The 24,605-nt window shown below is 55.4% G+C and overlaps 5 protein-coding genes across 5 annotated transcripts; 2 read left to right on the forward strand and 3 right to left on the reverse strand.

Moving 5' to 3' along the window:
• Nucleotides 1-13,218: 13,218 nt before the first annotated feature.
• On the forward strand, nucleotides 13,219-14,238 carry MIND_00178500 (uncharacterized protein; the record flags this gene model as incomplete). The annotated part of the gene is made up of 3 exons (XM_037358700.1): nucleotides 13,219-13,340; nucleotides 13,391-14,130; nucleotides 14,195-14,238. 3 exons carry the CDS (start codon nucleotides 13,219-13,221, stop codon nucleotides 14,236-14,238), a joined length of 906 nt encoding a protein of 301 aa, XP_037223795.1.
• Nucleotides 14,239-15,884: 1,646 nt separating this feature from the next.
• MIND_00178600 (uncharacterized protein) lies at nucleotides 15,885-17,001 on the forward strand (the record flags this gene model as incomplete). The annotated part of the gene is made up of 3 exons (XM_037358701.1): nucleotides 15,885-16,279; nucleotides 16,328-16,463; nucleotides 16,516-17,001. 3 exons carry the CDS (start codon nucleotides 15,885-15,887, stop codon nucleotides 16,999-17,001), a joined length of 1,017 nt encoding a protein of 338 aa, XP_037223796.1.
• Nucleotides 15,950-16,389, reverse strand: MIND_00178700 (uncharacterized protein; the record flags this gene model as incomplete). The annotated part of the gene is made up of 2 exons (XM_037358702.1): nucleotides 15,950-16,153; nucleotides 16,213-16,389. 2 exons carry the CDS (start codon nucleotides 16,387-16,389, stop codon nucleotides 15,950-15,952), a joined length of 381 nt encoding a protein of 126 aa, XP_037223797.1.
• A 508-nt stretch (nucleotides 17,002-17,509) lies between the features above and the next one.
• On the reverse strand, nucleotides 17,510-19,315 carry MIND_00178800 (F-box domain-containing protein; the record flags this gene model as incomplete). The annotated part of the gene is made up of 1 exon (XM_037358703.1): nucleotides 17,510-19,315. The coding sequence occupies exon 1, from the start codon at nucleotides 19,262-19,264 to the stop codon at nucleotides 17,510-17,512; it is 1,755 nt and encodes a 584-aa protein (XP_037223798.1). The 5' UTR covers nucleotides 19,265-19,315.
• Nucleotides 19,316-20,819: 1,504 nt separating this feature from the next.
• MIND_00178900 (uncharacterized protein) lies at nucleotides 20,820-22,249 on the reverse strand (the record flags this gene model as incomplete). The annotated part of the gene is made up of 2 exons (XM_037358704.1): nucleotides 20,820-21,970; nucleotides 22,015-22,249. 2 exons carry the CDS (start codon nucleotides 22,247-22,249, stop codon nucleotides 20,820-20,822), a joined length of 1,386 nt encoding a protein of 461 aa, XP_037223799.1.
• Between the last annotated feature and the right edge of the window lie 2,356 nt (nucleotides 22,250-24,605).

The raw sequence follows: 24,605 nt of genomic DNA on the forward strand, positions 1-24,605 counted from the left end.
GTTCGGCGCAAGGAGGCTGCAGCAAAACAAGTGGAGGCAGAAGCAAGACGCGAGAGAGAAGAGCGGGAGCGTGTAGCTTCTGAAGGGGCGGCTATCCTTGCGGCCGCAAAGGACCCTGCTTTCCTGGCTCAAGCATCACGCGATCGACTGCGTAAACGAGCGCTGGCGGAACAAGAAGAAGCACGTCGACGAGCCCGTCTGGAGCTTCACGGTGTTTCGCCAGAAGTCCTTGGCTCGTTGCCCCCGGCTCCGGCCCCGGCCCCGGCCCCGGCCCCCAACACCGACAGCGACACCGACCCCAGCGACGCGATGCCCATTCATCAGGACGATCCACCCTCCGATGTCGATAGTACATCGGCACCTGCGACAACCGACAGCGATACAGATTTCAGCCAGCATACCGATTCGGCCCTTCATTCCGACAGCGACATGGCCTCCAATGACGACGACACCGACAATCGAATGATCATTGACACCCCCCCGGATGTCCTTATGGGTATTGATGATGCCGGGGAGCCTCCATCGCCTACGACCTTACCACTCTTGCACGAGCAAATACCCCTTCCCAATATCGCCGCTCCCACTTCCCCAGTCCCTGCCGTCCCTGAAAATGACGCCGCAGCCACTTCTCCTGTCTCGAATGACACTACTGCCTCCGCCGTTGCCGCCCCATCTCCGGTTGTTGTCACCACATCCGCCTCCTCTGCTGTCGCCGCCCCATCGCCTGTCGTTGGCACTACATCCGTCAATGCTACTCCCCCCTCCTGGCGTCACTGCCAAACCTAAAAACAAGGGCAAAGGCCGGTCGACAGCAACGCAGAAGGCTAAGAGACAGGTCACTGGCAAGGCTCCAGTGGTTAACAGTGTCCCCACTGCCTCCAAACCCCCTCGTCGAAAATCATCTAGGGCGGTCGCGACCGCAAGCGGCTCTGGTACCGCGAGTGGCCCGGTCCCGCCAGTTGATGCCGCAGAGTCTTCTGCAGGCCGGGGTAATGCTGCAGTGGATGCATTTAACATACGCCTCCGTCCGAAGCCCAAGGCAACATTCAAGTCCGAGTTCATATCGAAAAAGAAATAGTTTGCCCACTTTGTATTCGAATACTTCCCATGTCTACATAGTTTTGTTCTACATTCTAAGAACTTTTGAATCTAGCGGCATCGAGTCCAAAGTGCGAGCGGAAAATCCACCAACTCAAAGTTTGAAAGTGAGTTTAGGGCCGGCCAAAGGAAGCAGTTTGAAAATATGAATGGACACTTACGCCACCTTAGGGCCGGCTCGAGAAAACCTTGTCGAAACACGGACAAATAGGTTAGGATTTGGACCCTTGACTAATCGATACTAGGCGGGCAGCCGCCGGGAAAGGTGGGCAGAATGCGGGCAGCAGCGGGCACCACGAAAGTGGCAATCACGACGCGCCGCCGTGCTGAGGCGAAAATGAGGGGCCATGCCTCCTGGTGTTCAGAGTTGGCATGGAAGGCAGCGCTGCGTGGGCGGGGCACCACCTTAGGGCCGGCTCAAGAAAACCTGGTGCGTAGTCAGATAGGCCAGGGTTTGGGCCCTTGACGAACGCGACACCCTTGCTCATGGACATGCAGGCGGGCATACGCCGGGAAAGGCGGGCAGAAGGCGGGCAGAAGGCGGGCAGAAGGCGGGGGCGCTGGGAAAGGCCACGGTGGTAATCTCATGCGTCTTGGTGGGCTCATGCGTCTTGGTGTTCAGAGTGGTACGGAAAGCCGCACTGCGTGGGCAGCGAGCCCCAGCGTCATGCACATTGCTGCAGTGGCGGGCAGGGCGGGATGGCGGGATGGCGGGCGGTGGCGGGATGGCGGGATGGCGGGAGCCTGAGGTGGCGGCAGAAAGTAATGATATAGGCCGGGTAGGTGGGAGGCGACAACGAGCAGGGTAGCTAATATAGGGCAGCGCCCGGGCACTGGCAAGCTGAAACACACAGTGCCCAGGCATTGCTCACTGCCGGACAGACCATTGATGGCAGCGACGTCGGAGATCATCTTTGATCCCATTCATCGCGCTGATGGTCGCAGCCCCCGTGCCGCGGTGCCGATGGCGTAATCTGGGTTGCAAAGCGGGTCTGTGGCACCACCCCAGGCGTGGGTAGACCCATGTCTGATTCAATGCGATTCCATGGCTACAGCCCTGTATCGATTGAATTATATTACAGCTTGGGCTCGGTGGTCCGGAACAGAATAAGAAGCGCGTGACTGATCACAGTCACATTTTTTACGGCTTGCTCTGGACATCAACATGCTCCTCGGCGGACCGCCTCTGCGTCCTCCGCATGCCCGCAATGGCGCTGGAGGCTTTTCCGCCCCTGGCCGGCCATCGTTCCCCCCACTGCCAACACGCGCTTCTCCGCCTCCCGACTCGGATGTCCTTGGCACCGCCGGGTCGGGGGACGCGCGTCGGGCACTTAAGCTTCCCATCATCATGGATACGGCTAGGGAGGATGGTCAATTGGATCGTCACACATGCAAGTGCGTGCCAACGCTGTTCCTCCCGTCGGACATGTCCGCTCAATGCTGACTCCAAGTTTTAAGTAAATCGCAGCCCCGAAACTTCATGTCTTCGCTGACCGCAGATGATGACTAGCACCCCCAGGCCTCTGCATGACAAGAGTCGCGATGGGATGCGCGGGTGCGCTTATGAACTGCTCTCCGTCGAGCTTCTTGCCAACATATTCTAGCTTTAGTCATTCGTTCTGGCTCTGTACATACCGCCTCACTCCGACTTCGCACTTGAGCATGCCTGGAGACTTCCTTCATAGACTGCCAAAACGGATACGAGGACGGCATTGAGCGGCGGACACGGCATTCACGGGGAGATACAGACTCGCGTGCGTTATGCTTCTTGTCTGCAAGCCTTCATTGACTCTTTGACACAGCATACTGTCTACCTACCAGCCCCAGCCCCTGCTATACACGACCCGCTGCATTCCCAGTGTAGCTGTGGCTCGTCCCGACCGCTTCCCCAAGTCAGCCTCGCCGAGACCTCTCCATTTTCACTGCCTCCCGGGCACCAGCGCCGACCCTCCCGTTTTCGCTGTCGGCGCCACATCGTGCTTTCGGGCACATCCCTCGGTGGAGACCACCAAACGGCAGAGTCGGCAGCATGTCTTCTGCTCCATCCAACACATGTGAGCTGGGGCTGCGACAGGGAAGGCAACAATGAGCATGACAAGTTATCTTCAAATTGTAAATTTTTTGTCGGTCTAACTACTACTACAATTGCTGGTCATTAGGGTGCTGTGAGTTATAGGTGTTTCGAAACCGGTTTCGAAACGGTTTCGAAACACCTGTAAGTTTTGAAATCAACCGCTGGGTAGACCTGTTTCGAAACCAGCACGTGATGTCTCCGAAATGCCCGAACGGACCGAGCGCCATGAGTCACCAGGGCAGCCGGTGACAGCTGTCAAAATTTTTACCTTTGCTTCTTCCCATGACGCCGAAGGTCCCATCCCCGCCGAAAATCGGGGCACTTCACTATGCAGAGCCAATACGTCGGCTCGAGAAGCTGCTTCGATCACTTCCCACGTCCATCCCGCTGGGGTCTGACCACACCTTCACCGACTTTACACTTCGCACAGACGCTGTGGTGGAGCTAGGCTGCACACAGAGTGTCGTCAATCAAGACCTTGAGCGCTCATTTGGCGCACACGCGCTGGTGGGAAGGTTATCGAATTCAAGAGCAGAGGACCAGGCTTGGAAGCGGTTGCTGTCGTCCTACGGGAGTATATCACCGGTCCAGCTGGACAGAACCTCATCCTCACGACCTGGGTTGACGACTTGATCACCGCTGCTGAGGCAGCTATCGAAAAGGAGGGGAAAGTGGTGTGTTACAAAGTGTCTCTTTCGTTCTCATACCTGATATTGCTGTCCAGCAACGCGAGCGCAGGGAAACCGGTAAAAAGCGCCAGCGACAGGAGGAGCAGGATGTCGAGGACGCTGAGAAACGGCAAAAGACGGATGCGGTTTTGCAAAAGAAACTGAAGGGGGCCGTTGCAATGGCAGCAGCAGAGGTTACTCAGCAAGGCGCGGTGCGTGGCAGCAGCTCCCTGTATTTCTCTGCTCAATAATACCAGATCAGCTGGGCCTTTGACGATCTCGTAGACACCCCCGTCAAGGAGAAGGGTGGTCGTGGCCGTAACTCCAACCCGCTTCTCGACGACCTCACGATTCGGTGCCAAACAATCTCCCTCAATCCCAAGAACAAAAAACCGTGGCAACGACACCGCTGCGCCGGTCCAGGCTGTAGAGAGAGCTGGGCACATCCGAGAAACGCCCCACGGATCTTCAAACACGCTTCAACCTGCCCAAAACTCAGTGACGAGCAACGCACCCGAGCTACGGACGCGACCATCGACAGTGCTCTATCTACACAGCTGGAAGAAGCGGAGGTCGAGCAAGGTGATGAGACGAAGATGCGGGAGACGACGGACGACCCATACCAACCATTTCGTATCGCTCGGGGTCAAGACAAGAAGAAGGCGCTCAAGCGGTTCCAAAAACGAAGCAATTTATTGCTTCTCGAGTATCTCTGCGTCTCGGGACGCGCTGTTCGACACGTTGACCTCCCCATCTTTCGGAAACTGGCACACCATCTTAATCCCCTCCACGGCTTTCATTCTTCGACTACTATGGCAGTGAATATCCACCGTGAAGCGCTGAAGCGCACGCGGCGCTGACATTAAACGACTGCGGAAGATTGATAACCTGACCCTGTCCTATGACGGGGCAACGTTGTTCGGGCAGTCAGTCTACACTGGGCATGTAACAACTCCCAAGAGCCGCGAGTCCAGCCTGGTGCTCGCCAATGAGGCTTCGGGTCTCTCGCATACGGGAGTGCACATCGAAGGAGTGCTGACAAAGGTACGATATATTTGACTGTACCAACTCTTATAATCGATGTTGGCCAGCTTATCGAAAGTATTGGACCGCTGAAATTCGCTGCTATTGTGTCCGACAATGCAGGCAACACCCGGGTAGCACGCGAGAATATTGCCGTCAAGTATCCAACCATCGTAGCGCTCGCTGACGCCCCGCACCATCTTTCTAACCTCGTCAAGGATATTTGCCGACTCTCGCACTTCGAGGAGGTCAGTTACAGTGTCAGTGTCTCCGATCCACACTAACATTGTGCCAAGGGTATTTCAAAAATGCGCATCATTATAACCTTTTTCTCTTCTTCGACGTATGCGGGGACTCATCTCAAGGCTCTTCGGGTGATACTCGGAGTGAGAAAAGGCTTGGAGGTTGTTGGAAAGACCCGCTTCGGAACGATGTACTGGTCGGCATATGCCTTGCTGCGTAACCTGTCCGGTATTCATGAGCTTGTGCGCCTGGGCATTGTCAAGACTGAAGGAAGTGAAGTATGGCTGTCGATTATCGTTGAAGTATGGCTGTCGATTATCGTAACCATGTGTTAAGCTGACATGTTTACTCAGGAGCAGTCGAGCCTCGCTTTTTTGCGGAGCATCCCGCAGTATAACGCCTTCAAAATCATCATCGAGCAGCTCGTGATGGTTCTTGAGCCAATCGCACGCGCAATTCAATGCCTAGAAAGCTCAACAACGACAGTCGGTGATGTATTCAAGTTCTACGTCGCCATCATGGCAGTTCAGAGCGAGGTTTTCCGGGACAATAGCCACGATATCCCCGAGCCTGTGATTGCGGAGATTCGAGCCATCGTCAATACACGATACGAGCAGCTCATCGGAGGTAACGATATCTATATTTCAGGGTTTTTGCTCGATCCGCGTACGTGCAACCGCTCCATATGTGGATTCTTAACTGAATATTCTAAGAATATATATCAAGCACATTTCTTCGCCGAATTACAGTTACGACACCATTGTCAACCGCTTTGGACCCCACAGCTGCTGTGCAGGCAGTAACCGCTCCAGCGACACCTGTTCCAGGCACTCTACCCGCTGCCGCAGGTACCGGTAGCGGAACCGATCAGGACCTTCGGTCCACAATACCTACCTACGCAATGGTTGGCAAGTACTTGTTCGATCTCCTCAAAAAGCACCTCAAGGCCGACCCAAACCTCCGTAAAACTCGACCCTTTGAACGATATACGACCAACACAGCTATTCTCGATGCGCTTCGCTCGCAATTCGAGGCATATACCCGTCAGTATGCGCCCTTCAATCTCCGCAATCCGATGTGGACACGTGCTTATCTTTACTGGCGGGCCATGCTCAACGACGCAAATGCATCAGTTTTGGCAGTCAGTCTTGATTCCCTTCAACCACCAATGATCTTAACGCGTCCAGTTTGTTGTCATCAAGATTTTCGCTATTATGCCAACGTCGATGCCCGAGGAGCGCACAGTCTCGGTCTTCACGAAGCTTACAACCAAGGACCGGAACCGTCAAGATGCGTCATCTACCGTGGCAATGGCCAAGGTTCGGGAATACGTCTTGCGGCGTGATTCGGAGAAGAAAGAGCCAGTTGCCCCCAAGTTGAACTGGCGGTCGGTGAAGACCTTGTTTGCTGATGGTGACACGCTTCCCCCCTCTGATACACAGCAACCAGAAATTCTGGAGCTAGACTCGGATGAGAGCGAGCAGGAAGACGACTCGGACACGGAGGTGCTCGAGGGGGAGGACGGTCAGTCCGTCTTTGCCTTCGAGAAGGCGTCAGTGGCAGCGGACGTGGCAGCAGCAGCGACTGCAGGTTTGGAAGCTCTCAATCAAGATCATTTAGCTCCAGATGCGGCAGAACTGACACAGAGTCTGTTAGACTCGTCCTTCGAGGCCGAGTCCTTGGCCGACATCTCCCACGCCTTCTTCCGAGACCTATTGAGCGACGAGCCCATCGTTGGGGCAGTTGACGCTGGCATAGCTGGGGATGATGGGGAAGCGAACACACCAGAGCAGATGGAGGTTGACGCACATGAATGTGTCGATGACTTAGAATTCTGAGATATCAATTACTTAATATGGAAATATGGTTTTGAAACAGTTTCGAAACGGCCCTGTTTCGAAACCGGTTTCGAAACAGGTGTGAGCAATTCTAAAAGAATTACTCACAGCACCCTACTGGTCATGTCCTGTATATCGTTTTCGTTTGAGATGATATAGCCACTAGTCATTTCCTTTAGACTGCGACGCGCTTGCCACAGGCAGCCTTGTGCCCCGCTTTCCAATCCGCCACCTGACATTCGCTACATCGGGGCAATCAGGGTACTCTGCCATTCAAGAAACATCACGACATACCTTGAGCAATAGAATATGTCCAAGCCAAGTTTATCCATACAGGGCTTGCAGCGCTTGAAGCTTCGTTGCCGCGCCGTCATTGGCGCAGCTTAGACTAGCGCATCGCGTGGGACCGGTGCCCCAAATGGCTGCCTTGAAGCAAGCGATAACCTCGGCGTTCTGACCACAAAAGGTAAGCGGACGTAGAAATGGCGCAACACGAGATGCTCACCGGACCGCGCAATTTCTTGGGCTGGCGCAGTCCCATTCCCAACACATTCCACTCCCTGAAGCTGCGCGGATTGACCACCAGCCTGTTAGACTTGACATAGGACTCCTGGTCGGTCCCATGCAACACTCGATGCATTTCCCGGGCCATAACCTCCCATCGTGCAGCGCTCGCGGCATTTCCATAGAATGCACAGAGCTGGAAAGCGTCATGTGCGCATCCGGATATTTCCGATGTATAGCCCTCCGCGCAAATAGCGAGCATATTGCGCTCGATGTCCTGGAGGATGCTCAGTGCGGCGCTACTTGTTACCATACGCTGCGGCAGCTCCTCGCTATACCGCACAAACTCCTTTACGCGCTTCAGTGACTGGAGGCGTTCTGAACGAGGGCGCCGACAGCCCGGACAAAGACAGTCAAATTCGTATTCTGTGTGCAGAAGTTCGACGGGATCGCGGATGTGCGTGACGGGCTGGATATACGACACAGTGATTTCTTCGTTTTCAGCAATATCTTCTGCCGCGTAGACAACTGAAGATATTTGTCAGTGGTAAATTAAAGTGGACAATGGAGAGCAACACACCTTCCACTCCCAACTCTTCAACCCACGTATACAGTGCATTTGGACGAGCGAGCGGCGAATAGCACGTATGATTCATCCGGCTCACCGTCTCAAAGAGCCCCTGACGCCTCATCGTCTGCCCCACAACACGGAACCAGATGGCGCAAGCGACCAACGATAGGACCGTGCCGCTCACCCGCAGGAAAAGAAAGGAAGAACTCTTTGTCGCCTGAGGAGAGTGCTTCGAAGTCCAGGGGCCGGCGGAGCATGGCGTTCTGCCAGCGAGGCACTCGAATGCGTGGCTTCTCGGCGACAATGCGAGTGCCGCGTCGAATGTGCTGCAGCGCGATGACGCCCCTTGCCTTTGCCTGGGATGTCGACGACAGCAATGCGAGGGTAGGCTGGAGAAGAGGCGCTCATGGGAGTCAGAGGCAAGGAGCGAATGGAGCCAGTGTGGCCGGGCGTGGAATCGAGGTGTCAAGTAGGCTTTTGTATTCCCATAGGCAGGCAGACCCTGCGAGGCGATAAGTTGTGGCAGTCCCCAGGCGAGAAAGGGGTGTAGGCCACTGTGTCCATATCCGCCGCAGATCAACCAGCACCACCGCACGACGTGTCATCCCCACGCTGAGGTACCACCCATCGTCGAGGCAGGGATCGAAACGTGCGGGCATTAATCGGGTGATGCTGGGGGCCGACAACGCCACGCGGAAGTGTTCAACGCAGCGACTCGGACTGAGAACAATAGAGTCAAGAGGCGTCAAGCAAGCTTGCATTCCCAGCGGCGGACTCTGTCCCAGCTTCTCGTGAGTGTCCTCCAAGCCGAAATCGAACCGAAGTACTGGAACATGCTCGACGCTGTTGCCAACTTCCACTGCACAGTTGCCGGCGGCGCAATACATACGGGGCGCAGGATTGGATTTGAGAGTTTCATTATACTAGGGCGGTTGTGCGCCTAAGAAGTCGGCCTTCAAGTTTCAAGTTATGACTCATGAGCACACGGAAGCAGTGGTCAACGCACCTAATATGCTTCCTAGTGTGTTTCCGTTATGCTTCGGAGCACCCGTCTGCACGAACGGGCTTCCCCTCAGCCGCTCAATCCACCTCCATGCTTAAAGCCACCGGCGGCTTCGTCGCTCTCAGCTGGGTATAAGTAGCGCGTAGATGAGGGCAGATGGACGTCGGGAAGAAGAAGAGTTTGACGTGAGAGTGTGCACGTGTGATCCACGTTGGTCCGTGCGCCACGCGTCAATCACGGGCCGACTGCCTTCTTTTCTCCCACTTCCCCCACTGGTCCCTAACCCGACTTGCTGTCTTTCGCCCTGCTGAGGCCGATACACAGTATCACCCGCCGTGGGGCCTCCCAGAAGCAGCCCGCGGCCTCCTCTCGGAGTTCACCTGCAAAACCTAGCCCTGTGGGGTGCCATTCGCAGGGCTAGGAACAATGGCTGGGGTTATAGCGGTGCGTGCCCGCTTCTCGCATTCCTTGCTCTGATTGCTGTTCTTTAACCAGATAGACGTGTCACTGTATTACTACTGGAATTAACGGAGGAACTGGGCGAGCCGCCACTTGCACAATCAGGCATTTCCGACGAGTCAGAATCTCAGAGAAGGTCGGTTGGAGAACTTCACTGGCTGTGAGTGCAAGCTCAAAATACATCAAACAAATCACTTGAAAGTCGGGACATTCAATCAACGAGGCTATGAACGACAAAATACACTGATCGACTGGCGACCCAAATCATATGTTCTTTCCCCAACCCTGCAAATGCGGCACCTTCTCGATGTTCTCCACTGTCTTTGGATCATCACTCACGGCCTCCGCCAGCCGCGCGAACACCTTGCGCTGCAGCGCTATATTCTGCACCGCCGACCCATTCATACCAGCCTGCACGTCGAGCTGGCGTGCCAACTCTGCACGCGCGTTGAGCCCCGATTGGAGGCGAAGCAACTTGAGAAGGTCGACAATGGGACGAGTCCCAGTCAAGCCTGACTCCCTCGTTTGCACGGCGCTTGGCGTAAAGCCTCAGTTAGAGCGGTGCGGACAGCCTGTGCCGCGTCGGTTGGTGTAACCGGAGAAATAGATGCCGTGGCAGCCAGACCTGGGGAAGAGGAGGGAGTTAGGCGGCTCCCCACGTCAGAGCCAGAAATTGTCTGTTGTGGAGTGGGAATACGGGCTGCGGGCTGTCCACCGGCCGCTATTCCTGGCTTGAGAAGATATAGGACATTGCCCCGTCGGCGCACTGCCGCTTGGAACGCTGCGATAAGCTCCATGTTCTGCGCCTGACTATCGAGATGACGCAGCAGTACACGCGTCCTTTTTACATCCGATGGTTCACAAACGATGTCAGAGTGGACGGTTTGCAAGTGGCCGACGAGATCTTGGACGATGTCGTCAATGCTCGGGGCAAGTGCATGCGTGATTTGCGTGCGGGAATAAGGAGCGACGAAGGTGTCAGCGAACCAGTCAATCCTGGAGGCAGTAAGCAAAAGTAGGACGAATAATGAGAGCACTGACCTTGGCGACTCGGACATAACTGTCTCCGACATAGACAACTTCTGACTCTGAAATGGCGAGGAGCAGGAGAGAGAGAGCAAGAGTGGGGGAGGAAGATGAGGGTGAGAGGCTAGTACCACCAGTAGGCTCTACATGCTGCTGTCGCGTGTTAGTGATATGAATAGGCAAGACATAATGATAGACGCCAAAGATTTAAAACCATTGTGCCGTCCGGCTTGAACACTGGCATGGCGAATCAAATTGAAGATGCAATGACAGGACTATTAAAACACGATTACTCAAACGCGTGCCAGTACAGTCCCGCTCTGCATCGTCATTGGTGCGGCATACTCGTCATAGGCAGTATTGTATGATCGTGCAGAACCTTCCGCTTTTTCCTGCGTGCCGGAGCCAGCGGTTAGAGGCCGGTCTGCGAGACCGCCGACAGACATTGTCCACACGCCCTGCTGACCATGTGATGATGCGCGCACGATCAAGACAAGCAGCATGACTGAGTAGCCCATCACTGAGTACTATTAGTCCAGACAGTGAGAGCCGAACTCGAAATGTAGCACTTACAAAGTATCCAGTTAATGAAACCAACGGCCGCTATTCCACGCGAGTCACTACAAACAGCATTGACGAAGCTCAGCACAGCTTCATCAGCGTTGGGCGGAATTGGCACAGAGCACAATGGGCCGAGGCCAGACTTGCCGAAAGATTGCAGAACACTCAGTGTAAGACCGCCCGTTGAAAGCCATAACGTAGACAGTGCAAAACATAGAGTGATTTCCACTGTGGCAGCAACAACAGACCCCCACACCAGTCTGCGCAAGGTCAGCAGCTGCTTATGAGTAAGGCGTGGAGGAATACAACGCACGTGGGAACAGTGCTGACGATGGTGAGCACGCCAGCTGAGATTGCCAACCCAGCATGTGCCAAGGATCTATGAACAAGGCGCTCTGTCTCATCTGTGAGCGCAGCTCCAAGGCCCAGCGCAACGATTCCAAGAGCAGCGGCGGCACCTTGAGAACAAACCTGCATCAGCGTTGAATTGGGTGAGCAGGAGACGCACAGAGGACAACAAGCCGGGCTATCCGGAGCCAAGCCATGGAGAAAGAAGGGCGATAAGGACACGCAATCGTTGAGGCCTCTCTTATAGCCCACTCGGCCAGCTATCTTCTTGTGATCGTGTATCTATCACGACCACAGCCCGACATCAATTGTTGAGATCGTGGGCGGGGACCTACCACTAAGACAGTTGAAACCAGGATTTGTCTTGTGTGGAACTCCAATCACATAATTAGATCGGGAAGCGGGGACACAACAGTAAGACAATCTATATGCATTGATGATCAGTAGTTGCTCCACCAGTAGCAGTACATGAAGTCCGATTTAAGGAGAAGTTCGGCGACGTAGTGCGGCGCCGCGCTCGGGAGGCTGGGACTGCAGGCAGGAGAAAAATAGTTGCCAGTAATAGGCTGTGCGTGGCATCTGCGACCGCTTGTGAGCGATGGTGTAGCACAGCCCGGAGGGCGACCATAATAAACGCACCTTCTCGGACAATGCTCTGGTGGAGCTTCCCGGGGCCTCGCTAGCTGTTCCAATCCAGCCGTCAAAAACACCAGCCTGAGTGAGCAGCCGTGTGGGCAAAGGACGAAGCCGACCAGTTACCAGACCGTCTTGCAAGGTGACAAGCTGCTAAACCGCTGGATGCACGCAGCGTTGGATGTAGCGCAGCTGTGCGTAAGGGCGTGAGCGGCTCATCCGGCCCTGACTTCGGGAACTGGGAAAAGGCCTCACCCTGATCGAGCCCACCACACTGCCCGGAAGGAAGAGATTTGAATTCCTGTTGCCTCGGGACAGGAAAATACAGTGCTCACTGCTTGAAGCGTTGTCAAAGAGGACAATTGTCGACGCCAGCGTCCATCAGACTACACCGAGTGCGCATGAGCACAAGTCGAGAGATGTCAGTGGCGTAGACGTATCTTGTTTCGCGTTGCTCCCCTGCCCACTTTCCGCACTCCACCTTCTATTTCCACAGCATGCAGCGTGAGATCCCAGCGCTGGGGGAGAATGAGTAGATAATATGCAACTCTTTGTGAGCGACGCAGCCACAGAGACCACATACCATTCGCTACAGGAGCGCCAGCAGGGCAGCGGAGGTGACAGCGTGTCGATTCCCGAGTCGTCGCCAATTTTCCAGTCCCACTCATAGAATACACGTCGTACGCGCATCAGCTGTGGCACAATCGATTCGGGTGTTCTCCGCGTCGCTGCAGAACGACATGAAAGTGGAAGGCAAAAAAGAAGCGGGAGGCTGTGCAGCATCGTGATCCGAGGCTGTTGTCATGCGTATCACGTCAGCTTTCTCTTCTTGGCTTTCGCCACCATCTCCGTTTGCCTGCTCGAACTCCCTTGCATCCATGCGCTGGCGCAAGAGAGACTATTACTGTGCAAAATCTGGCTGATCATCGACCTACATCATCACCACTCTTGCGTTGTGCTGCGGAGGTTGGTCTAAGGACTAAGCGCCAGAACGACTAGCGACATCTAGGATAACTTCTGGGATGGTCTCGTTCTCCCATCTCGTTCCTGCAATGGCTTATCATCAGCAGCTCAAGCTGCGGCCGACTCACAACATGACACTGGATGGTCCGATGGGCTATCTGTCATGATCATGCAATGACGTGGCGCCACTCTTGTCTTCTCCCCTCATGTCGACGGGTTCGCAAACATTCCCACCGGAGCTGGAGCGCGAGATATTCGACACAGCGGCCATTCTCCATCAACCCACGATCCCAAAACTGCTCCGCGTTGCCCACAGAGTTTACACCTGGTGCGTTGTTTCTGCGGCACCACGTTGAGTCTTATGTTCCGTAAACCCAGGCTAGTGCCGGTATTGTACCGTCAGATGAACCTTCAATATGACCGACAGCTTCAAGGGTTCCTTGGCGTCGCTCAAACGTGTCCGGCCCTGTTGCAGCATGTTCGCGAGATTGTGCTGCCGACTGGATACCCACCCGAAACCACAGCAAAGGTCTTTGACGGTCTCCGTTTCTGCCACAAACTGGGGGGACTGGCAATGCTCCACAGTCACCTGATCCGCGAGGTTGTGGCAAACGGGCTTGCTCTCCCTCCCCGCTTGAGCACCCACCTTGAAGACCTCTTCCAACAGGACACTGCGGAGCATGGTGCGCCGCCCCAAATTCAAGTTGGAACACACCATCTAGAGACGCTGCTCGCCTTCCGCTTTGTCACCCACCTCGATTGGTTCGATGACCTGACAGCGTATAAGAGCGACGACGATGAAGAACACGCACGGCAATTCATCATCCAGTTGCCTGCCCTGACACACCTCGCCGTCGTGCCGTTCTCTGCGGAGAACTACGTGGACGACCTCGCAGCACGCCTCCCGCGGCTGCACGTGCTCGTCATTGTCTGGAGTCTCTCTGGGTACTTGCGCAGGCGATCCAACGACCCGGTGTTCCGTATTGCGTTCCGCGACAGCCGTGTCGTATGCTCCGTGTATGACAAGTGGTATGAGGGCATGACCAACGGGTATCTGCCCACTTTCTGGGATCTGGCGGAGGAGCTGGTGGAAGGGAAGGCAAATGGCACGGTGTCTGGTGCGTCTTTATATCTTGCCATCGAAGGTCACTCTGGCACGCTTCAAGTTAACATTGTTCTCAGAAACTGAATTTTGGGCTCGGCCTCGGGAAGGTCATATTGGATAGTAAATATTGTAGGGCTTTCGTATCCTTAATTTCCACTATTTCAATACTGAATGAACAATATTAAACCAAGTCTCATCGTTGGATTTCAGTGCTAGTACGAGATTATCAGCACTGAAACCGTATTCTTAACAGGCTGGCGCGTTAAGAATACGGTCTCTTTCGAGAATGATGACTGCTATAAACAAGATCTCGACGATGCGCGCTGTGTATTTTGGATACGGCACGAACAAAATATAGATTCAATCATGAACCATATGACAGGCCCAACTATACAGCTTTGAAGCTCCAAATTTGCTCTTGTCGCCCAGTATAAGTCTCGAAGGTGACCTAAAACTGAGTTAGTCTGGGAAATGACCCTTCATTGGAGAGAATCTCGCCGGAGAGATCGTGCTTCCTTCCTGCACTGCCCAGGCAGTAAGCGCGGTTCCTTGACTTGCGATCTTAATGCTGAGACATCATCAGATAGCGAACACATGGAGAGGAGTTTGACATACGCGCCAGCGGTCGTATTCACGCAGTCCAGCTCGAAGGCGCTGGAGAATGTCCCCGCAGTGGGCTGGTAAAACTGGGCGGATGCGTTGGTGGAGGCGCCGCCGTAGGTGAGATAGACGGTGTCCTTCGACGACGCCGCAGGCTGGATGAAGAGAACGGAGGTTGGCGAAATGGGGATAGGGTCCCACTAGTACCGAAATATCAGCGGACATTGAGGAAGGGCCCTCGGAGAAACCGCACTTGTTGGTTCAATGTCGGCGGGGAGTTGATAGTCTGCGCAATGACGAGGTTGACGCCGAAGGCCCGGTCCAAGACATAGCCCTGGAAGTTCATGATGTAAAGCACAGCAGCGGTGTAGCAGATCGGCGCCATTTCGCGGAGAGCGAGGGTTGTGGAGAACTCAGGAGGGGCTTTGTGCGACGTCGACAAAGCCCTGTGCGACGAAGCCTTTTGAGGTGGCAGGCGAACAAAGAAGCATCAGGTCGAGGCACGGACCTGAGTTGATGTTGAAGCCTCGCGCAATAGAGAACGAAGACAGGCAATACGTGGATGCCCTGGTGATATGCCCTGGAACAGAGTTAGGGCTCCGATACCAGCGGACGTTTGTAGCATGGTTCAGCAGCACACACCTAACACACCTAAAGACAAACGACGATGGGCAAGAGGCCATTGGTGCTGATCGATACAGATCCATAGAGAGTGGACTTTGCTCGAGGAGCGCCTTCGCGCCGCGCGACTGGCCATCCGCCCGTCAAGCGCTGACCCGTCGATTCGGAGGGGTATTAATCAATGGGTTAATTGAAATCGCCGACCCCGGCCCTTGACGCTAAAATTACTGATTAGATATACGCTAATCCCGCAAAGCTGTTATACTTCGAGTGAAGAGCTCGGCTTCGGGAGCAGCGAGCGGTGTGAATTCAATCGGTTATTTATAACCTCGGTCAAGTACCACTTACATATCATCATTAGTCTGGTCCGTTCCCGATCTAAAAGCAATGCGCGGGTTACCAACGCGGCGGAGGTTGCGAGCCTAGGTTCCACAGCATTGCCAATCGAGGCAGCGAAGCTGTACAAGATGACGCGTCGGTGGAGCAGGGCACTAACGTGTCATTCTTATAAGCGCTAAGCATTCAACAGGGAGCGAAGCACTCACGATGTATCTCAAACTCGACCTGCTGACGACCGTGCGCAAGCTGCGCCGCGCGACGATTGATTCTGTTCAAGTCCGGCCTGGCGAAAGCTCGGGTGGAGAGAGTTCATCATCTGGGGAGAGTTCGTCAGGCGAGAGCTCGGCTGGAGAAGGCTCTTCGTCTTCCGGGGAGAGCTCGTCGTCCGGAAAGGATTCATCCAGCGGAGGCAAAAGTGGATCGAGGGGCTCGAGTGGCTCCTCTGGTAGCGCCGACATCCCTTCAGGAAATACAACCTCGATTGGCAGCTCAGCATCGACATCGAGCTCTGGGGGTGGAAAGCAAGTTGTCATACCTTCTGGGCAACTATTCGCAGGCAGAAGCGCCGGCGGAGGGACACGAGCGGAGGTATTCGGCACGAAGTGAGCATCTTGGAGCGGATGTTGGTACCGAAGCTTGATGAATCGTAGGGAATATGGAAGCGGGTATCCGGGAATCGCTTCCCGGGGAGTCGAGGGGCGGGGGTTCCCATTCTTCTTCTGGCCGCTTTCGTGGGGAACGGGAGGCGGCTATGGCGCCGATGCAGCCTACATGCATACTAACGAGGTCAGCTGTCTTGCTTTCAGAAGCGACCAATGCTCACCGCTGACCATCCAAGTACGGCGACCCGACCAACTCCTCTCGCCCTGGCGGCCCAATTGGATATCACGCCTTCCAGTCGACCACCGCCAACGCGACAGCCTTCCACCTCATCGCAGATGGCGCTACCGTCAGCGCCCTCACGCCCAGCATCGCTGCCCAATGCTCCGTCAACCTGCATACCACCAGCACCACCGAGCCGCCCACCCCCTTCAACGCATCGGCGCTCTTCCCGGAGCAGGTCGTCCAGTACTATCGCGCCTCCTCTGTTGCCCTAACGCTTGACGGGTACAACAACTCGGCAGTGTTCGCCGCGGAGAACACCACGGCAGACACGTCTCTTCCAGGCGGGACAGATATGGCGCTGCTGGACTGCTTGAATGCGACGATTGGGAAGGGGGTGCCGTTGGTGAATGGTGGAGTGAATATCGGTCCGGAAGCTACACTGGTCCTGTCATGGCTGTGGCTGGTCGCAATTGTGGCAAGAGCAATCGGAGTTGTATGAAACTTCTAGCATTAGATCAGCAAACTGTGAAAATCCAGCGCGCGAGACCTCTGAGACGCCTGACTTGAGGAAGCCATAGAAACTGGTGCACTGGAACGGAATCCCCCAGTGCAGATTAATATTCGTCGCTGGGGAACTTGAATGCACCGGTACCTTGGAAACAAAACTTCGTCAGCCGCCGACATGGTGGTCAAGAAAGAACCTAGCACGAAAAAAATTGACAGCTGTCATGAGTGTGATTGATCTAGCCAACAGCGATGCGCGTTCGACTCTCGAGCCTGTCCATATAAACAATCGTTTTCACCTCCTCATAAGATAATTTTCGGTAGCAAGCTATAGTACTAGGTCTGATGGTACTGTATATCTAAGTAACCCATTGTAGCGCAACCTGAAAATATCCGAGTGACTGAGTCTTGATTTGCAAAAGATAACAACGTCTTACATGATTACAAAATCTATCTCAAGAAATACAAGACTAACAAAAAGCAAACACCCTCTTCGCAATATCCTACAGCTCGTCCAACCACTCATATCCCTCGCCATGCACGAAGCCATCCGGGCCCGGCACTCCAACGACCCACAGCGGATCGTGCTCAGTCCCTTCCAGCGCGCTATATCCAATCGCAGGCGGCAGCGGCTGCTGCGAAATGCGGAGCGTCAGCTCAGTACAGTCCGCGAGCTCCTGCCGAATATCCAGCTGGGGCGCCCTGACAAGGTAGCAGTTGAACTCCGCCAGCCGCGTCACAGCCGACTCAGCAAGAAGATCGAGCGTGCGTGCGCGGAGGAGGCGCACGATCAGCGCGTCGGGCACGTGCAGCACGCGCGTGAGCTCAAGGTGGCGGAGGGCCGGGCAGAGCGGGGCGGCGTCCGGCTCCGGGCCGGGAACGAGCCGGGCAAGGAAGGCGGGGTCGGGTTGCGCGAAGACGAAGCCGAACGCCGGGTCCGCGGTGAGCGTCGACTCGCCAATGAGGCGGAGGCGCTCAAGCGCAGGAACCAGGCGGAGGGCGGCAACCAGCTCGTCGGTGGAGAGGAAATCAAGCGTGAGCACGAGACAACGGAGGTGGTCCATGTGATGCAAAAAGCCCGCCCCGCCATGGGCGATCTTCAGCGTGTGCAGGACCGGGGCGTGGAGATGCGTGATGGCGTCGGTGATGGTCGGGGCATCGAACATGCCGAGATCCAGCATGGTCAATTTCGAGAGGACAACGCTGTTGAGAGGGGCCGGCTGGAGCGGGTATCCTCTGACGCCTACGGTCAGCTTCTCTAACGCCGTACACTGCTGGAGCCATGGGAATGGGAACTCGATTGTTTCAACTTCGTCCCCGGAAGGTGAGACGTAGCTGGCCTGGATGTTGATAGACACAAGGTTGTGCCACTGGACGTTGGTGGGAAATGCCGGGAAGTTTCCTTGAATGACGAGGCGTCGCAAGCTGGCCGTCTCGAGGAGCGGGAGCGATACTCCGCGACCAAAGTTGATCAACTGGAGTGTATGAAGCTGAGGTACATCGATCGCCTGCAATCCCGCCAGAGCGCCTTCATCGGATGTGTCCCGTATCCACAAGCGCATGTTGTGCCAGCGGGACGCCACGGCAACAAGCGCGGCAAGGAATGGCGATGACTCGCGGGTCACCCGAGCGCCATCATCCGAATCTGGGACGTCAACAGCACTGTCATCTATTACCTCCACCACAGGCCACCCGTCCGAGGTTTGACGTCCCAGCTGCAGCGTGATCTCCAGCGGCGCTTTCACTCCTCGGTCAAGCCATCTCGTAAGGCTGGTAAGTGCCTGGGCCTGGGCCCAACTAGGACTGCTTTGCGCCTCCGGCCCCCAGGACGGACTCGAATCCGGCTGCGGCACAACAATGTGGATGGACGACCACAGCTGTGGTGTCGCTAGAGCCAGGTCGCGCCAGTATCTACACACCCGCGCCAGCAGCAGCGGGCCTTCGCTCGGATGCATCGATGCACTCCTGCTTCCCGGGAGCGTCTGCACGAAAATGAGCCGCAAGATGTCTTCCGGCATGCGCCGCAGCGGGGACAACAGTGCCTTGTGGGCCGCAACGAAGCCGCCCAGTCGATCGCGTTTATCGATGGCATCGTCAAGCAGGAGTTGCAGGCGTGCGACATTGGCATCGAGCTCGAGGAGTGTGGCGTCGTGTGGCTCAACAAAGCTGCGGATTGAATCGCATTCGGCATCGGTGGGAACGGCGTTGGTATTGAGAATGTGGTGAAAGGGGGAATTAACAGTGTCCATATCACCCATTAGAGCAACTGTAAGCGTGGAAGAGGCCCTTGGAGAGGAATCGAGATGGTGGACAAGAGCAAGATTGATGTCAGCCGTGTCCCCACGTGCACAATGACGTACTGTAGATGCTTCGCATGATCTCTTCAGCTTTCTTCCAGATCTCTCGGACTGACATTCGAACGCGCTGGAACTTCATGGAATGGAGGACAACCCACTGACAAACAGTATAAAAGCTGCACTTCATCCTCACTCATCCCGCAGCAACATCCTGAGCTCACCCCTCCAGCGCGACCCTCCCTCCTACCCTCTTCACCTAATAGCATCCACCAGCGACGACCGCGCTGACGACGAGCACCGGCCTCGCGCCAACGAATACCGCCCACTTCTCTGCTCGCTGTCGATATCGTTTGCGGCGCAGAACAAACTGACATCGAGCGCCACACCGTAAAGGCGTCTCCGCTTGTTTGGACATCCCGATATCGCGCCAGACGACGGGCAATCAAGCCGCCATGGGCTAAAACTAGTCCGCCGCCTCCGCCCCGACTCCATAAACATGTCGTCCGGCGGCTATAGATCCTCCCAGTCGCGTAGAAGAGCCGGCCGTCGAGCGTGATGTGGGGTTGGCCAGCAAGCGGAGACCATTCCGGTGCTAGCATTGAGCGCCACTGACTCGCCCGCCATGAACGAGATAAAACAGCGAGGGAGCAAGTGACGGGTGAGCTCACGTTAAATGTGTGTCGAATGTGAAGGTAGTCCGAGTCGTCGCATGGGAAGTCGTTAGGGCGAGTCACGAAGGGAGGGTCTCGCTGGGGAGTGTGGGCCGTTGTAGTCTTGCAAAGGCAGTACGGGCACGGACCTTTGGGTAAATGAGTAAATGTATCAAATACGACCGTCTTCAAGTAGTATGCCTCGTTCTCGATTGAAGCATATCATGGTAGTGGTCGTTCGTCTGGGGCATTAAGAGAAGGGAAGCGCAGAACGGATGGCGATCGAGCTAGTATGAGCGGCTTCACATTCAATAACTGTAGAAGCGGGAAGCGGGAAAGCCAGTCACGCACCTGATTGGCCCGAATACCGTTCTCTGCCCTTCCATCCGCGGCCCCTCAAAGTGAACCCAATGTTCAACGTCACTCAGCGTGAAGAATAGCACCCCCTGCAGCCTGGGTCTTGCGACTTGCTTAGCTGCGATTTAGTTAGCGCAGTATAAGCTAGGCACTGGAGTAACACGCAACATTATTACTGCGCCGCTTGAGCGCAATCAAGCCGGCCTTAGAGCATGGGACGTCTCTGCCTCCTCCGAGTCGCGGTTCGCAGGTGCCTGTGCGGGCGAGGACGCGAGTCCGCCATGGAGGGAAAAGACAAGGCGCGGATGGCGTAAGCGGATGACGCGAGCGCCACGTGGACACGGCGCCAAGCCAAACAACCCCTCCGCGCACGAATGTCGCTGGCGCTCGCTCGCTGTCGACCACGGTCCCAAGGGCATGTCACGCAAGAGACTTCTATTTTTCTAACTTCTAGGATACACAAATACACGAAACAGAGTAATACACCGATTTCTCACCTACAGTTCTGCTCAAATCCTCCCGTTATATGCTCTGGTCAGCTCCCTCCTCGGGGGACTCGGCGCCGCCTTCGCAAGACCGCGTTTCATCACATCCTCAGGCGATATTACGAACTCGCGCTCCTCCGGAAGCGCGGGCAGCGGTTTCGCGCGTCCATATGTGGCGGCGAGGCCGGGCCGGGGCGGCGGCATGTATGTCGTCCGGAGCGGCTGACCGGGCGATGCCGGGCCATCATAATATGTGTCCCGCCCCGAAAGGTCGATCTCGTCCCAGTAATTTGACGGCGCACCAGACTCTGCGTCGCCGTCAAGGGTGAGCACACGGATGGGCTTCGAGCGAATATCCTGGACCGGCTGCAACCAGCTCGCGGGCTGGGCAGCAGGCTGTGGAAGACGCGGCTCGGGCGTGTGGAAGCGGAGGCTGGCGAAGTCCAGGCGTAGGACATGCCTGACGACGAACACATACTTCACGCGCATTGCCGCGCTGAGCCCGAGGATAAGAAATGCCATAATCGCGGCAACCGGCCCGCCCGCCCCGGCCCATCGGGCAAGCTCAATAGCATGGACTAGAGTTGTGTTTCCGGTCCAGTCTTCGGCTGACAACAGTGCGATTCCCGGAACAGGCGTATGGGTCAACGATCTGGCAGCCAACGAAGGAGTGGTGATGGCGCTCAGAACCACGGAGGCGAAGGAGAACGGGAGGATCACAATGGGGAGGAGAATCATGCGTGGGAGAACGGAGCGGTCGGTGGGAGAGACAATCGCCTTGCGGAGGTCATGGCGCCGAACGAACCCGATGATGACGGCCGCGATTGCAAAGGCCCAGGTTACCACATCCAAGGCAGCGACCACTCCAAAGGCAATGATGTAGGTCTCTGTGGAGCTGCTCGGTGAGCTGACGCAGCCAACGCCCTCGAGAATCGTGAAGCGGCGACCAGTAGGGATGCTCGTCGCGAGCTGCAGCAGGATGAATGGCGCGATCGGGACAACGCAAATGAGCGCATCGATAATCCGCCCACGGCGAATTTGACTGGCCGTCTCGGCGCCGAGGAAACCGCCGTTCCCCTTCCAGATACCAAGCAGCATGGATGTGTAAATGCGGTTGGTGACGGCGAGCAGGGCACAAGGCACACCGATGGTCGTGGCCATGCGAATCCGTATCACTACAATGTATTAGTATTGCCACAACCGCGAAGATAGCACGCACGAATGTCGCAGAAGCTCGCGCGGGACGGACTGGGAGGCGCCATACCACCGGTTGTCGTGGCCAGCAGCTCGGTCAGACACGACATCGAAATGTAGCAGAGTAAGAAGCGAGCGGGGAGGAGGAAACGGCGAGTGGGCATGTCGAGCGCGAAAACGCAAACGAGAGTAAGGAGGAGGCCGATGACAGCGAAGGCGCAGAAGACGGCAAGGGCGATAGTGGTGGGGGCGGAAGACATAGTTGTTTATCTTGAGGAGACTGAAGGATGGTGGGTGGCACGAGACCACGAGAAGGCAAACCGGGCCTTGGATTCGAGAGAGTGGCACTGGGTGGTGGGGCTGTAATGAGCAAGGACAGTGGTAATGGTGTGCGTCGTGCGAGGGTCACGGTGGGTTTATAAATGCTTGGGACAAGTCAAAGCGCGGACTTGCATTGTCTGTTGATGCATCAAAGCAACTAACTGCGTCACACGTGCCATTCTGCCATGAATAGCAGTGCTGTAGCAGTCGCTTGCGAAATATCGGGACGAGGAGAAGCCCACTAGTAAGTACTCCATCAGTTTGAGCGAAGGGTCGACCAGTATGCAAATGCTGACGGACCTACAGTGCATGGAACCGGACTGATACGCGTGAATACGTCATACTGTCGACCAGACAACCCTGTTGAAAGGCAGCAAGATTTTGTCACCAGCCAGCTCCGTGAACGTCACCAGTCTGGGATACTTAGTAGATGGTAACGCAGGCGCGTCAAGGTTGTCTGTGCGTTGCGTAAAGCCAAACTGTGGAAAGAAAAGCAGCGTTCCCCGATACAGCTGCGAGAAACGGATATGCGAGCGCATTGAAGGAGCTAATGCACAATTGCGCTGGCGTTGCCTGCGAGACAATGTCCTGCTGCGAAGAATATCAGCGACAGGGTGAGCAAAACATAGCACTAGAATACCACACCTCAAGCTCGAGATAAATCAGTCGATCGATCCGAAATGCGAGTATATACGCCTTTCCCACTCGATGCCTTCAAATTGGCAACCGATTCATGCCTGCATGCCCCTGGTCCCCCAGTTTATCGTCTGAGCAGCCGGTTTGAGCAGTTGCCTGCGACACAACCTGCGCTGCAGCTGTAAATGCATTTCAAAGACGAGAACCCAATCGAGCCCCCAACCTCCAAGCAGAGCCCGACATTAACATACTCAGGTCCAGTCCAGCAATGATTTCGCAGGGAATGCATTGGGAATGCATGTCAAGATAACGTTTGTGATGCTGGAAAGTCGTATGAGCGCTATGATTACATTGCCCAATAAGAAGGAAAGAACCGACCCCGGTAACCACCTGAAACTCTTGCGTGAACGCACGTTCCTCGGTTTATAGCATGCATACCCCCCAAGCTCCTCTCAACCCTTCCAGTGCATAGCACTCAGTGTATCTCCATCCCCCCAAAATGTGTGGAAACTCTCGTCGACCTCTCCATCGTCCGCCAGCGTCGCTCCTGGCCGACAAGCACGTCCAAACGAAATGCTGGTCAACGAGGGCCTTCCAGGCCCAATACGCGGGAAGCAGCAATTGATTAGGTTGGCAGGCCATGTCCATGAGCACTAGATAGGGTTTGTAGAGCGCCAGGCGGTGTGGATGGAAAGATACAATGTCGTCTTTTGCGAAGAAGCTTGTGACCATCACGTGCGGATGTGACACTTGGAAGAAAGTCGATAGGATCGTATATAGCAGTCGAGTTTCGCATGGGCAAAGCCCTGGAAGTGAAACGCGGGTGTCTTAGGGGTACCTTTCGGCGGCTGCTATCATGCACTTGAGGTCCGCAAGCGGGCAAGATGGGAGTCTGTCGATGTGGTGCCCTTCCGCACTTGTGCGAGCGGGATTCTACTGCGAGAAGTAGCGGGGCGAGCTCAGCCTCAGCAGCGGCTGGAGCTAAACCATATTGAGGAGGTGGTGAGTATTTTCGTGGCATGTATGGTGGTCTTGGACGCATATGCACCAAACACATGGATATTCCATTGAGACGGCATGGCAGAGAGCGATGATATAACGGGCAGTTTTGAAGACGGTGACATTGCAGGAGTAGATAGCAGTATACAAAGCAAGTAAATGCCGACAGAGTAAAAGGGTCTACGGAAGGTATCAGCATGCACAAAAACGAGCGAAGCCACTCACAACCCGCCATGCCTGTTCGGGCCACAATGTATCCTTCTGTCTCTTTTATAAGCCTCTATCTGTTCAATGGGTTCCCTCGGTCGTCCAGCACGACTCGATCTCCAAGATTTGCGTGCGTGTCAGCGTGCAAGCCATAACGAAGCCAGAATAGTCGATAGTGCATCCAGAGCTGTGGCAGATGCGCGTGCGCGAAAAGCTGCTAGACATGGACAGAAACGAGATAGGTAGGGGAGCATCGCGAGATGGGAGGATAGAGAGGATCGTGGATGGTGCAGAGCCTCGTATTATCGTTGGCGGGTGCAAGCAGCGAGGTCCGTACTCTAGAATGGGCAACACAGTCGTCTGCCGTATCGTCAAAGCCTATTGTTTTTTGACCATTAGTCGCTAAAATCTGGACCCAGAAACTTCTGCTTACATTTTACCGTCTCCCCGATT

The sequence above is a fragment of the Mycena indigotica genome, assembly GCF_014461135.1.
Source record: "Mycena indigotica strain 171206Taipei chromosome Unknown Mind.scaff0002, whole genome shotgun sequence".
In the NCBI taxonomy this organism is placed as follows: Eukaryota; Fungi; Basidiomycota; class Agaricomycetes; order Agaricales; family Mycenaceae; genus Mycena; species Mycena indigotica.